Raw genomic sequence first — 14,076 nt, 5'->3', positions numbered from 1 at the left:
ATACTCTAATGCGCATGTGCGACATTCTGCTGTATAAAATACCTAACAAAGATTTCTCAGTATCAATTATTTCTATCGCAGATTAGCTTAAAATAATTGTAAAATATATCATATTCCATAACACCAATTCTTATTAAAGAACTATTTCGACACTTTAAAGAATGTTCATTTTCTACACTAAAATATCATGGCTGCAATTCAAGAAATTTTTAAAATGACTGTACGAGATCCGAGTTCTGTAGATGGCACTTAAAACGTTACGCATCACCGTGCGAATACAAATTTGTTGTTTCAGAAGTTTCAAGGTTTTAGTTTAAAATAATTTATTATTTTGTATATTTAATTACAATATTAAAATAATTAATAAAGGGATTAATTTAATTATCAAGATAACTAGGAGGTAAGAGAGCAAACGAATTAAGCGTTAAAAAAGAAACAAATTTAAATTTCAATGTAACCTCAATTAATAATTATTAGGATTTTTGGCTATTAATGCTTTTCATATGATATACAGATATTTATCATATATTTAAAAATGGACAAAAATTAAATGCATTTATAGAAAATAACAAAATGTATAATATTAATGTAAAACACAAGAAAATGTAAATATTTTTATTTTTATATTATAGGACAAAATATTACCAATATTCCCCTAATCTATTTATGCTCACCAAAATGAACATACAAAATATCCCACCAGTCTGAAATATCCTCGTTATTTCAAGTAATAAATAAAATTTTGTTATTTATTATTATTTATACTAAATATATATATTTAGTATTATTTATAAAAGCTGTAAGGTTTAAAGTAATACATAATATGATAGTAATGGTTTCTTTACAAGTTAAGAAGTTGAGAGAATTTAAAACAGAGAAAATTCAACCTTGTTCTTTTAAATAGAATGATTTTTATGCTCAAATTCAATAGAAAGCGAATTCTAAGTGTAAACGTACTATGGTTTAAATTTGTCCTAAATGTTATTGTTCCTTGGATATTTGATTTTATTCATTTTATTACTTAAGTAATATTTTATTATTTGATTGTTTGATAATTAATATTTTATTTTTTATTATCTGAAATTTATATAGTCTCCATATATATGTCCATAGAAACAATTATTGCATAAATTTACAAAAATCATTGAAAAGGAAGAATTGAGAATTACAAACGAAATAAATCTAAGAAGCAATGGTATTGGCGAAGATAATTTATTGTAAACAATAAGGTTCCTTTTTATTATCGACAATTTATGGTTGAACTTTTTGTTTCCTAATCTATGTAGTGTAAGTTGCGGAACGTTTGTTCCGACTTCGTCTAGCCTCGGATCGCATCGAGCAGTTTATTATTTTAGAGCGAACCCCTTCCTCTTGTATTCCTTGTCTTTCTTTATTCTTCACTCACCCTTCTTTAAATTCGTACCCTCTCTCTGTTGCTTCTTCTCTTTTTATGAACGCTTCGATAGCAAGGAGCTTTGAGATAATGCAGTCTCTCGAATTCTTTGGATCGCAGTTTTAAAAATCCACGTACATACGGCATTTCGTAGAAAAATCCGACTATCCTTGGACTTACACTGAAAGTCATTACCCTTTATTGTTCCCATTACTTTTGAACTTAGTAACAAGCTTTTTTATTTTACTCCACTACGCAGGATTTTCATCAGAATCATCACCCACTATGGACATACATGTATATGCGCTAGAAATAGACTCTTTAATTATTATGATTATGATATATTAATCTAAATATAAGTTCGTGTGAAAGAAGTCTATGATATGATAGGTAGGTATAGTTACTATAAAAGGATGTTATTATGATAGATAGATAATATTTGAATTTAACATTAAAATTGCCGAATAAAAATCTCTTCGTTTACCAGATAACACTAACAAAAAATAGAGGGATAAGCTTTTTCCTTAGACAAAAATGTATTGCAGAAATGAGAACACCATGAACCACGGGCCAAAGATGGCCTGTCAACGGCGTCATTGAGTGACTTCGTTTACACCTCGTGCATATTCGTCGTCTGGTTTACGTGCAATCCGGATGACGCAGTAAGAAGTGGTTCTTTTCGTACCACTTTAGTATCTGGACCAGGCGTTATTGATTAAGGAAAAAATCGGTCAATAAACCCGCCAACGAAACGGGACAGGATATCATAAACCTTACTTCATAAAAAATGTGATAAGTAATATATAATTACAGTAATATGTAATTAATCCATTATATCGTTAAGAAATAATCATTTACTTAATAAAAGATTTAAAATTCATTATAGAGAATGAGAGAAAATTTTGATTGTAAAATAGTATGACAATGAGATTTGAATACATTACTAAAGGAAATCAGAGTAATTTTCATTCCTTCACGAGCAGAATCCGATCTGCGGATCGAAGAAGAGAAAAATCTTAATGCGAAATTAATGTCGGTTATGAATCTGTTTCGTGTAAGCCGACACCACATGCGATCCGCCATCTCGCATAACGTTCTCTAATTTATTACATAAGCAATCCCGCGCCTCTTGATTCTCTAAGCCGATTCAAGGAAATCATCGATAGATAGCGAGGCTCGAATCGTCAAAACAAAGGTCCATCTATCTGTAAGTGACGACGGAGCAATGAAACTCGTGGTTGCAATTATATTCAAGTATACCAGCACAATATATTTTACCCTAATCGTAAGTACATTGTAAACATATTTACCATATACTTGTATATAAATACAAATTGAAACAAAATAATAAGAAAGAAATGAAGGAAACAGTATACTCGAATTTAACATTCTGATTCATCTGCAAGTTTCCCATGCTTCTTTGTATCTCCTCCCTGACCGCGATAATAAAACCTGGATCAAGTGTCATCGTATTATTTTTGGACGTGACATCGAGATCGATAATCAAACCAAATTTTCGCGGAAAAGTGTGGCACGTGATTTATAGGAAAGCTGATAAAAGGAACCGGCAATATTTAAACACGTGATGAGAAAAAACTTTCCGAAGAAACTCCATATTACTCAAATAAGTGCATCCTGGCTAGCCGAAAGGAGCCTCTGACTTGTTCTTGTCATTTTTATGGCAGGGACCGGCAACAAGCTGTTCCAATAGAACTCTGTCGCGTTACTACTGCATAGAGCACGTAACTATCGTTCACGACCATATTATCTCTTTTTATAACCTTCCTAAGAAAGATCCAGGACTACTGGTTCGTTTTTGAGTCCTCGAAAGTAACATTAGAATCTTTGCTGTTCGGTCCTTTTTACATCGCTTTTTTACAACGAAAAGAAAAAAAAAGGATAAAAAGACGAAGCAAGTTTTTGAGATCGTAAAACTCGCTCTCTTCTTCGAGTCTTCTTTTCCTTTTTAAGTAAAAAATTATGGAAATTACCAAGGATTCAAATGAGTTTTATTTTAAATAAGGAATGATCGAAGCTATGGAAATGAAAATCGTAAAAACTTTAATAACAATTTGTCATACGGGCTAACAAAAAGCATAATGTTGTTACGCAAGATGACGCTAACAAGAACCGGAATTCATGGACGAGAAGTAGGGACTAGGAAAGAGAGTTTGCTGCTATCAACAAATCCTTTATCGTCACCGCAAAACCATTGTTTGACGTGATTAATATTTAACTCACTCTGATACATCATCGGCAGTTATAGATTGTCTTAATTCGTAGAAATATCTATTTCAAAATCACAATGTATCATCGTCGATCCACTAAGCAAGATGAAAAAGCGGCAAAATGTGATTCAAGCAACATAGAACTTTCTCCTACTGTTTTCTCCTTCTTATAGCAAAGGATGCTTTAATTCTACATCTTTGATTCGCGGCGAACGGCTTAAATTAGTAACATTTATTCGTAATTATAAATATAAATAGGATCTCAATCTACACTGTTATCGAAGCGATCGTTTGAAAAACAGATTTCTTCTTTTCTTTACAAACTTGTACATCTGCACTCGAATAGATTTCATTCGCAATAGAGTTTCAATAGTGAATATTGTTAAATATTCGTTTTACCGCACTGTTTCGAAATTTCGTCGACACTAACGTTACATCGTTAATAAAAAGTACGTTGTTCCTCTTTGTTTCAGATAGTCACACGTTTCACATACTGTATTTGATCTGATCGTAGTACGTTGGCGGTGTTGTGGCTGTATGATGAATGTTCGACGAAACTGTGCCAGGTATATTTGATATACTCAAGCCACTACTCAAGCTGCCGATATTGCTCAAGTTAAGCGAGCTTAGAGAGCTTAACGAGCTCAAAGTAACTGATCCGGCCGGATGACCAAAGTAGGATGGTTTGCGATCAATGAGTCCACCTCCAGAACTGTTTGAATTGGAGTTCGAGCATTGCATCTTTATACCTGAAACAAAAGTAAAAGAAAAACAATTTTGTAAATAATCTTTTCAATATTTTTTAATATTTGGAACTTTGTGACATTTCTAAATTTTACGATATTTCAGTGGAGAGTGGAGGTGGACCACACATGAAGGGACAAGAGGAAATGAAGAGGAGAAGTGAAAGACCTCATGATACGAAATCAGTCCTTGTATAGGTATGATAAATCCGAAGCTCCGGCAGCTCTCAAGTAGTTCTTCAAGTACGCACTTCACTCGTGTCTCGACTCCTATCTTTCTCTCTTTATTTCCCTCTCGTACTTGTTCATCTTTTCTTTTTTACAAACTTTCCTGCATACTTATATTTTACATCTTTACGAAAACTATCAAATTCTGCCTTCATCAAGAAGATAAAGAAAAAAATGATACAAAAACGACATTAGATATTATCTAATCTGAATGACCTATAAGAAACGTAGCAATGCATACAGAAATCGTTATAGTTAAAAGTAAAATTATGCACGAGTTGATAATACCGAAGTAAAATCGCTGATAGATCGGTTTTGAAGGTAGCACGATTAAAAGCGAACGATGGCATCTCGATGGCAATTGGAATTTGGTTTAATTCCAGATCGAAGGCAAGTGTAACGAACGTCTTAAAACAGCGTCGTGTGTGGTCTCAATGGCAGTGCCGTCAGTCAAAATCTCTCTCGACCTCTCTACCTCCGTCGAATCCAAAGTTTTCTGGCTGCTTGAGCGATCTGTTTCTGCGCTCGTGCGCGCGAATTTCTCTGTCCTTTTCCTTTTCTTTCGAACACGGGACACGTACCGTGAATCGAAATACGATGGCAGTAAAAGAAGAGCACAGAAGCGGTTGCCTGAGCGAATATCAGCGCCCGTCGTTGCCAACAACGATGCCATAGTCGCGGAGTAGAGAGATCGGCTCCAGAAATACATCCCGAGACCGGGGTAGAAGAAAAAGAGAAAGAGGAAAACTGGGGCCTACCGAGGCGTCTGCAGATTGATCTCGTTTACACTTTACTGACTGAACGAGAAAAGAGAAGGAGGAGCAGGAGGAAGGGTGCGTGGGTGGTACGTTTATCCCTTGTCGATGCCATGGTGTATCGAGGTAGAGAGAAGGAATAGATTGTACTTATAAACGGGAGTGCGCGGATGAGAACGATCTGTTGATCTAGATAGCAAATATCGATTCTAGAGTAACCTCATCATAGATATCAGAGTTTTTAACCCTACTCACAAATATTCATTATTCATAAATATCAAAACTATAATGAAGAATTGTATATCTCAAACACGAAAACACGTAAAAGTTAAAGTTTCCATGACAGAGGATTATCGGGAATTATGAATAAGCAATAAAGAGCTACTATTTTTAAAAAATAAAATTAAAATATAAAATATACGGGGAGTACAGTATTCTATAGAGTTAAAATTGATCTGCATGAGTTTGATTTCGAAGAAACATTATTTAATTTTTTAAATGAAGAGTTGGATAAAATACTATTAGAGTCGTATAAATTTCGCAGAAGCTTACTATTAATTCATCATCATAGATAATATGTCTACATTGAGACCGCGGAACCACAGATCGAAGTCAGTTCCGTGGAAAGGTTTAATAAACGAACCAGCTAATGTTTGAGGTAGCTACATTCGATGTACTTAGATTAAAGAACATCTTGTTTACCCCACTTGTAAATGTTTACACGATAAGCGATTTGAGACCTCACTTACCAGCACGCGACTACCGGTAACTGATACAAAAAAACCGTGTATTTTCGTTCACTACGATCATTTGTTTACCACGCGATCGAACGTAGTAACTGTAGTAAACTTTTGCATTCACGAAATCGTTTCATTCATAAACGTAATGAATAGAACCAACGACTCTAGAACATTATTCTTAATGCGTCAATCGTAGTATGTAAATCTTTGTAGCTCATAATACAACACGCTTAACGATACACAGAATATTACAAGGTTGAACACATGTATAGAATACATAGAATATTACAAGATTGGTAGAATATATAGAATACATGGAATGCTACAAGATTGTATAGCACCACGCTCGTAGTGAAACATTAGACATTAGCCATATTACGACATAGTTAAAGACTCGATGAATTTCTCTGAGCCTTTTACTGCCGAAAAAAGTGGATGTTTAACGAATGTGCCGCCTCTGTGTTAACCGATTCGAGTTTCTACGCTAAATTAATCTAAACGGAAGACAAGCTGAGATTTCGTGTCATGCCCCGTTACACGTATAATGTTACGAGTTACGAATTACGACTTCTCGCATGGGCGTGACAGAAATGTCACCCTGGCTAATAGGTGCTGTCAGCTACGGTGATTTCATGTCTGTCGGCTCCGCGCGAAGAGTACTTTCGACGGTGCTATTAAACGGAACTTGACTTTCAAATTTATTGACTTTTGAATTTTGGCTTTGACTTTTAAATTTACGCTTTCAGGAAGTTGTTCCTTCTCTAATGTTATTTTTCATATTGCCTTACGGTGTATAATTAACGGTACTTATAATTAATATATAATATTTAACTATTAATGATGATAAAAATAATTTTCAGATAAGTTTTGGGTGCATTAATCTCAAGTGGATCTTTTATTGGATTTCAAGCTTGGAAAATGTTCAAGACGGACCACAGTTGTTCTTGTGAAACTCGTCGAAGAACTTTTTAAACGACTAGACTATGGTTCTAAGGAAACTGGCGCCTGTATGGTCGTAAACAGTCTGCGATTTTCCATATGGCCCCCCGACTGTCGTGAATTGTCATTGTTGCCTTCGACTTAAGAAAATCTCCTGCTAGTCTTGCAACTCTTGATTACAAGATCAATATCTACACTTTCAGAAACGTATAAGCAGGGCCTTTAATTATACTCATTATTTATACTCAATCATACATTTTTCCAACTGTCTTTCTGATCTGAAAATTATGTACCTATTTTCTTATTTTGTTTAGTATTTTATAGCGAATCAATCATTGTATTAACAAGAAGAATTGAACTTATAATGAATCAAACATCCTATTACCTAGGAGAATTGTGAAAGGAACAAAGAACGTAGTTGGTATTAAAATTACCAATGCAATGCATTCAATTCACCATGTTATTTTCCGTGCCCTTTTTTCAGAAATCTCCTCAATTATTGAAGTCTATTATTTAATTTCGACTTAAGTAAGTATACTCCTGACAGAGAAACCCAAACTAAAAACAGTTTCTTAATATTTCAATATCGCCTGATCCTCCAAACAAAATATACAATTTCACTTATTTTCTTCTTTCGTATTATCTTCATTATATCCATATGCGTATGTACTTACAACAGCTAAAAATTATCAAATAATATTAAATAACAACTTACCATTATCCGTTACAGGTGTCTGGCACCCACTGTGCGGCGAACTGACGTTTCCTACGGGACTGTTGTTGCCTGTCTGTTCTGGGATTCCCTGCATAGCGACGTTCACGTTGCTTCCAGTATTGTTGACCCCGGCGAGTCCGTAACCAACGTAATAATCTTGTCCAGGTGCTTGAGTAGTTGGTGCGGGATTAGACGGGCACTTATAGGTCATCATAGTTTCATTCTCCTTATAAACCGTCTCTGGATGATGCTGTTGATGATCTTTCACGGAGAACCCGTCCGTAGCTCTGTACGTCAACTGCTCCTGACTCCTCGCCGCATATCCAGGCTCGCTCTTAAATGCTACTATTTCTCCGTTTCTGTATACAGACGGTTCTCCAGTTTTGTATGTGACTTCCGTCGTCTTATATGTTACTTCCGATATGGGCGGTGTCTTGTATGTGGCCTCAGGATAGGACCAATCAGCGGAGACCGCGGCACCAGGTGCTGCGTACATCGCATATTCTTGATAATTTTGATACTGATTTTGATATCCATTCGCGTATTCCATGGCTCCAGGTGTTAAATTTTCGTATCCGGGAGTCTGGACGCCTACTGGACCACTCGCGGAAAAGTATTGAGGATACTGAGGCTTCAAGGCTTGGCACTTGCGACGGAAACCTCGTGGTCGTCGACGAAAGCTTCCTTCTTCAAACATATACTCTGTCGAAGGATCAATCGTCCAGTAGTGACCTTTACCTGGTCTTCCTAAACCCTTTGGAAGCTTGATAAAACACTCGTTCAAGCTCAAATTATGGCGCACTGAGTTCTTCCAGCCTTGATAAGCGCCACGGAAAAAGGGAAAGTGTTGCTGAAGAAACGAGTAGATCTCTGAAAGGGTTAATCTCTTTCCTGGACTCGCCTGAATCGCCATTACGATCAGTGCTATGTAAGAGTACGGAGGTTTCTCTTGGCGCCGCGCTCCAGGCTTCCTAGGTAACTCTGTACTGGCAGGGTTACACATCAACGGATCTAAACTCTGATCTTGGTTCAGACTGTTGGACATCGATAAATTGGTTCGAGGTACCACCGATGTGGAATTGGAATGAGCTACGGTAGACTGGTCTTGGATATGTAGATTCGAGTCACTTTCGTTCTTCATCGTGACTCTCGCGTTGTCCACGTTGCTTCCGCGAGGAGTCGACGGAACGATTACCGTTTGATCCATGAAGTCCGTCGAGACCAGTCGTCACGCTGTAGCGAACATTCTAAAACTCACAACTATAGTCCATTCACCTCACTGTAAATATCCTTAGAAATCTAAGGTGTATGTCTAGTTGTATATCTATGCTATTCTAACCACAATAATTTCACGAATTCCAATTCCAAAGGTATCTCGTACCACGGTAAATATGATTTGAAAAATGATCCGTAAAATTTTTAATGTCTTCCAGCAGTAATTTCGTACGTATACTGTCCTTGTCACTCTCACTATCAATCGCAACTGCGAACACGATCGAGTTTCGCTGTATTTACCGTTTATGTTTGCTGCATCGGCCGTTCCCACACGTCGTGGACGAATTCGTGTGGCGGCCACGCGTTTCCAAGCGTAATCACAATAAGGAGGAAAGAGGCCGTTATTTACGTGTGCCCGATGTAAATTGTTTGCACGAACGGTGGGGTCAATTATTTAGACTTGCCACTTGGCAGACGTTGCACTGATGCGCCACTAAGTGTTTTCGGATGACTGGGCCTCGGGATCAACTCCGGACCTGGTGGAAGCTTGGTACGTCGCGATGACGCGAACCACGCCGTCACGAACCAACCTCGTCCCCGGTAGGCGTGATGAACCGAGGGGACGTGGCTTGACTTTTCATTGGTCGATCAACAGTGTACGATACTAAAGCTCGCGTTCACGACCAATAGCGACTGGTTTCTACTACGATGTCACGCCTGATAGAAATAAGCTCCGGATACTGAGAACAACAATCGGGCACGCTGTGATTGCTTGACGAGAGATTGAAACGAAGAAGATTGCATAACTTTCCTCATTCTCGTTGTTGCAGTGAGATCTCGACGGTGTTTTGTTAAATTAGAGCTGATTTAATTAGCGAAAGACATGGAGATTTGTGCAAAATGTTTGGTGTTAATTCTTTGCATACCAGTGTTATATGAATGATATTCTTTTATCAAGAGGAGTCCTTAAAGTCCTACATGGTTTCTCTTCATTATTGCATTAGTTCCTGTTATTGTATTTTTGTTGTGGCTGCAAGCCTGCAAGTTCTATTAGTATTATAGATTCTGTATTCTGTTATGGTTTTTGAGTGATTCTACTTTACTTGGTATGTTAAGGATTAACATTGAATGGAACTTTGACGGCCTAGAAAGGATCCCATCTTTGTTATTAGTTTTAATTAGTTATACACATTATGGACATAAAAAAAAGAGTATTTCAAGAGAAGTTGCTTGTCAGTGTGATATATTATTTTCACGTAATGCAAATGGGATTGGATTTATCAATCTTTCTCTATCTCTATAAGAGATTATAATTAATTTCCGAATAATTTTACTCATAATATGGTACTCGCGAGTTAAATAAGACGTTCCATTTTATTCTCTTGTATTTTCTGATAACTGTTTTCGTTAATCCTAAGAAAATGTAGGTACTCAGAAAAGTGGAAAAGATATTGCAGATATATCTTAGTTAACAGAAACAATGCATAATTATCGATATTCATTTTTCGGTGAAAAACTACAATTTCCTTATTTTAATGGTATCTACAGAAGCGACTAACTCGCGAGCAATGAGTTTTACAATTTCAGGATACGCGCTTGCAGACGGTACGAAAAAGCTCGAAGAAACGATTGGTTCACCTGTTGACCAACGAGAAGTTAGAGCTATGCTCCGCCCGATCATAGAACCGCCCTCCATTTTCTGTTTTAGGTTCCTCTCGGAATTCGTACATCATCGATTATCCTGAAATTAGGGCTGATTATCTGGAAATTTTACTCGTGATGTCAGTTCCCGACAGATCTTAAGCGTCATCACGCACTTCCGTTCGTGGAACACAAAATGTCGGACTTCCATTATACCTTCTCATTTCACTTGAATCAAATTTCGATGAAAAAGCAAAATTGTTGTTAACACGTTCGCGATTTCAAGAACTAATTGTGCTTTTCACCTGAAAATTGTGTGAAATTTTCTGGCATAATTAATTCCCGAAATCGCGAAGAGCTCCACATTTTGAAGATCAATGTGAATAGGTGGAAAATCTTTTTACAAATTTTTTAAGTACTGTATGCTACATAAAAAAAGATATACATACGTACTTGTTAGTATTAATTTTATACTTCGAAACAAAAGAAGTACAATTCATAAAACATGTACGAATGGAAGACACAAATGATCTTCAAGAGCTTCAATGTGTCGACTTTATGTTACAAACCGCGGATATTGCGTTGGTACTGATTCTTGAATGAAAATGGAATAAAAATGATCCGTACTTTATTTTTTTAATGGCGTTATGTCAGCTTATTATGATTGTTTACAATTACGCCAATGAATTGAAGTGTCTTATCGCATCTGGTGAAAGTATCATTGTCTATCACAGGAGAAAAAGTATTATTTTCTTTTATTAAATTAGATTGTTAGATTATTGCGTAGATATGCGCGAAATCTAAAATTATACAACCTTGTGTTATTAATAATATAGATGATATATAAAATACGTATCTATATATAAGTACTTACATATAATTCATTATGAATTTCGTAGTCGATAACGTAAGACGTCGCTTTGTAATATTTACGAAGGAAGTCTCTAAACTTTCTTATCATAGTGTTCTCGATCCAATGACCCGCTGCGCATTAACTCGTTGATCGCAGTCAATCGAACCAAAGTGTTTACATATCGATACACGTGACGAGGTATCGGGTAACTGGTCCTGAAAGAATTGAGATCGACGTTTATCAACGATCACGATTCCAAGTACGTGCCTCGTTTCATTAGAATCTCCTGATGGTTTTGATCCATATAGGCTCTTCTATGTAGGCCTTTTTATTTAAAATCTTGTAATTAGTCTAACAAAATTGCAATAAACTCTATACGAAATTAATCTTAAATGATTCCAAAACCACTGTATAGAATAATAATATCCAATAATAGTAACAATATTACAATATAATAATTACAATCCAAAGATAAATATATAACAATGCAAACATCGCTAAAAATCTCTCTCTTGAATTTTTGTCGTTATCATATAAGTTATGCAATATTTAGAATTGAAATTATAATTCAGTGAAAATTGAAAACGAAATAGCAGATTAAATTACGAAGAACGAGCCTGAATATTTCCTAGCAATTGTTCTCTATTTATAATAATGAAATTCCAAGAAACATATGGAAACCTGGAAGTGGAGCATCGAGAGGGCAATTATTTAATGTCATCCAACGTCTATCCGGTGATATCGTACGCCCTGAGCTCTCTAGACCACGAATTCTCAAGAAGTTTGTTTGCCTTACAGCGAACGAACCGACGAAAGAGAAGCGTCACGGCCATCTTGTCTTTGCCTACTTGAAATCGTGCAACGTGTGTTTCGTGGTTCTGTTAACTCTTTGCCACACTGCTCTGAATGCCTCTCGCTACATTCTTCTTCTATAAATCCAATAAAAATTAAAAATTAACAGAAACGTACTTCCAAAACGTATATAGCATCTAACTGTAAAAAATACTGTAAAACAAAGTAGCTACATATTTTTCAATTAAATTAATTTAGAAATTATTCTGACAAATTTAAACGTTAGCCTGATTTAGAATAACGTAGCTTTTAAAACATCTTTACACTTATAAAGAAATTGAAACTGAGTATTTCAGTATACTCTTTCAGATTTATAGAATATTTAATAGTGGACCTCGTGGCTTAAGGGTTGAAAGTGAAGTACTCGCCCTTCCTTGTTGAGAGCACCCTCCGAAGAACATTTAGAAGTGTTTACCATTTTACTGCTTCCAAGATTTCCCCGTGTCGTTTTCTGCGACAGTCTCAAGTGCCACTTGAAAAAAAACTTAATTCAGTTCTTCGAGATATCTAGGAAAAAAGGAAAGAGCACGTTAAAGCGCAGAGACCAGAGTCTATCAGTGTCTCTATATCTAGCTACATTACAAGAAAGAAGATTATTGTCTATGGAAGGATTTAATAATTATCGTTCACCGTAAGAAAATAAGCGTCTTAAGTCTACGTAGCGTCCTTTGAAGGCCTCGAAACGACCATTTCTTTCTTTCTCAATAAACAACGCCACTCTTGGGGCAAATTGCGACAGTTCCGGATCAGTTTTTTTAAGATAAAACGGGGTACAAGGCGCCGACGACCAAGACCACCCGAAGAAAGCCAGTTTCGGTCGCACGTGTTCCCGTAGGAAAACCGCAGACCGGAACCAGACATTACAGGCTGTCTGTCTCACGTGCACGTTACGAACTTTCTCGTCTGTTTACATCCGGCGTCGCGGCCATTTTGATTCCTCCGGAGATTCGCTTTCTAAGCAAAAAAGCTTCGAGTTTCAAGATCTAGCAAATTTTGTCCTGGTCATATAGATCTCTTAATAATTGTTGACTATAGCAGAATAGGATTGTGCGACTTCTTTCGTATAGCAGAATTTCCATTTAGATTATGAGAACATAGATTGCATATGTGTAAGTTAAAGATTATCGTCAAAATTTTCATTAAGTCGAACAATACATAAAGATAGAAATATTTAAGATTGGATACTTTACATAATAAGATTCCAAACGTGAATTCCTGTGAGGCAAGTTCAATTTGAAAAGAGATATTCTTGTTTCTTCCTAATCTCGGAGAGATCTTAATAGATAGCGAGTAGAAGAATCGTTTTTGGTCAGTGATGTTGGCTAATTCGTTCGCGTGCTTCCGTTTCGTCGATTCTTCAGGGATTTACGCGATCCGGCTACACGACGAGACCGAAGTTAGAGTCTCACTGCTTGTGGAGAACACGTGAGGCCCTGACGGCCACCCAAGCGGCCATCAGACGCGCCGACGATATTCTCTGTTTACACAATACCGTAATTTTATACCGCCGATCGTGGGTGCACGTTACGAGCCTTACGTTCCTGTCGCATCTTCAACCCTATGCTCACCATCAGATCTGTTCGCGTACCTGTTCAATCCAACAATCGTTCTTTTTACACTGTAGATCGAAGATTAGAAAATTTATCGAAAATAGTTTACATAATTCAATCATATATAGTATAAATTAAAAATATTACACTTGTTCCCAATTTTTGAACATTTGTTTGTTGATCAAGTGTGAGGAATGTTGATACTTTGCTCGAAAAGTATACAT

At 36.4% G+C, this 14,076-nt stretch overlaps 1 protein-coding gene across 1 annotated transcript; it reads right to left on the bottom strand.

Annotated features, from left to right (window-relative positions):
* Positions 1-3,431: 3,431 nt before the first annotated feature.
* Positions 3,432-10,097, bottom strand: LOC117211698 (forkhead box protein A4-A-like). Its single transcript, XM_033455868.1, has 2 exons — positions 7,742-10,097; positions 3,432-4,370 (listed from the first exon to the last, which is right to left on the bottom strand). The coding sequence occupies exons 1-2, from the start codon at positions 8,946-8,948 to the stop codon at positions 4,108-4,110; spliced, it is 1,470 nt and encodes a 489-aa protein (XP_033311759.1). The 5' UTR covers positions 8,949-10,097; the 3' UTR covers positions 3,432-4,107.
* Positions 10,098-14,076: the final 3,979 nt, after the last annotated feature.

This window comes from Bombus bifarius, unplaced genomic scaffold (genome assembly GCF_011952205.1).
Source record: "Bombus bifarius isolate JDL3187 unplaced genomic scaffold, Bbif_JDL3187 scf7180000008240, whole genome shotgun sequence".
Taxonomy (NCBI): domain Eukaryota; kingdom Metazoa; phylum Arthropoda; class Insecta; order Hymenoptera; family Apidae; genus Bombus; species Bombus bifarius.
The sequence above is the reverse complement of the archived record's forward strand: the minus strand, read 5'-3'. Positions and strand labels throughout refer to the sequence as shown.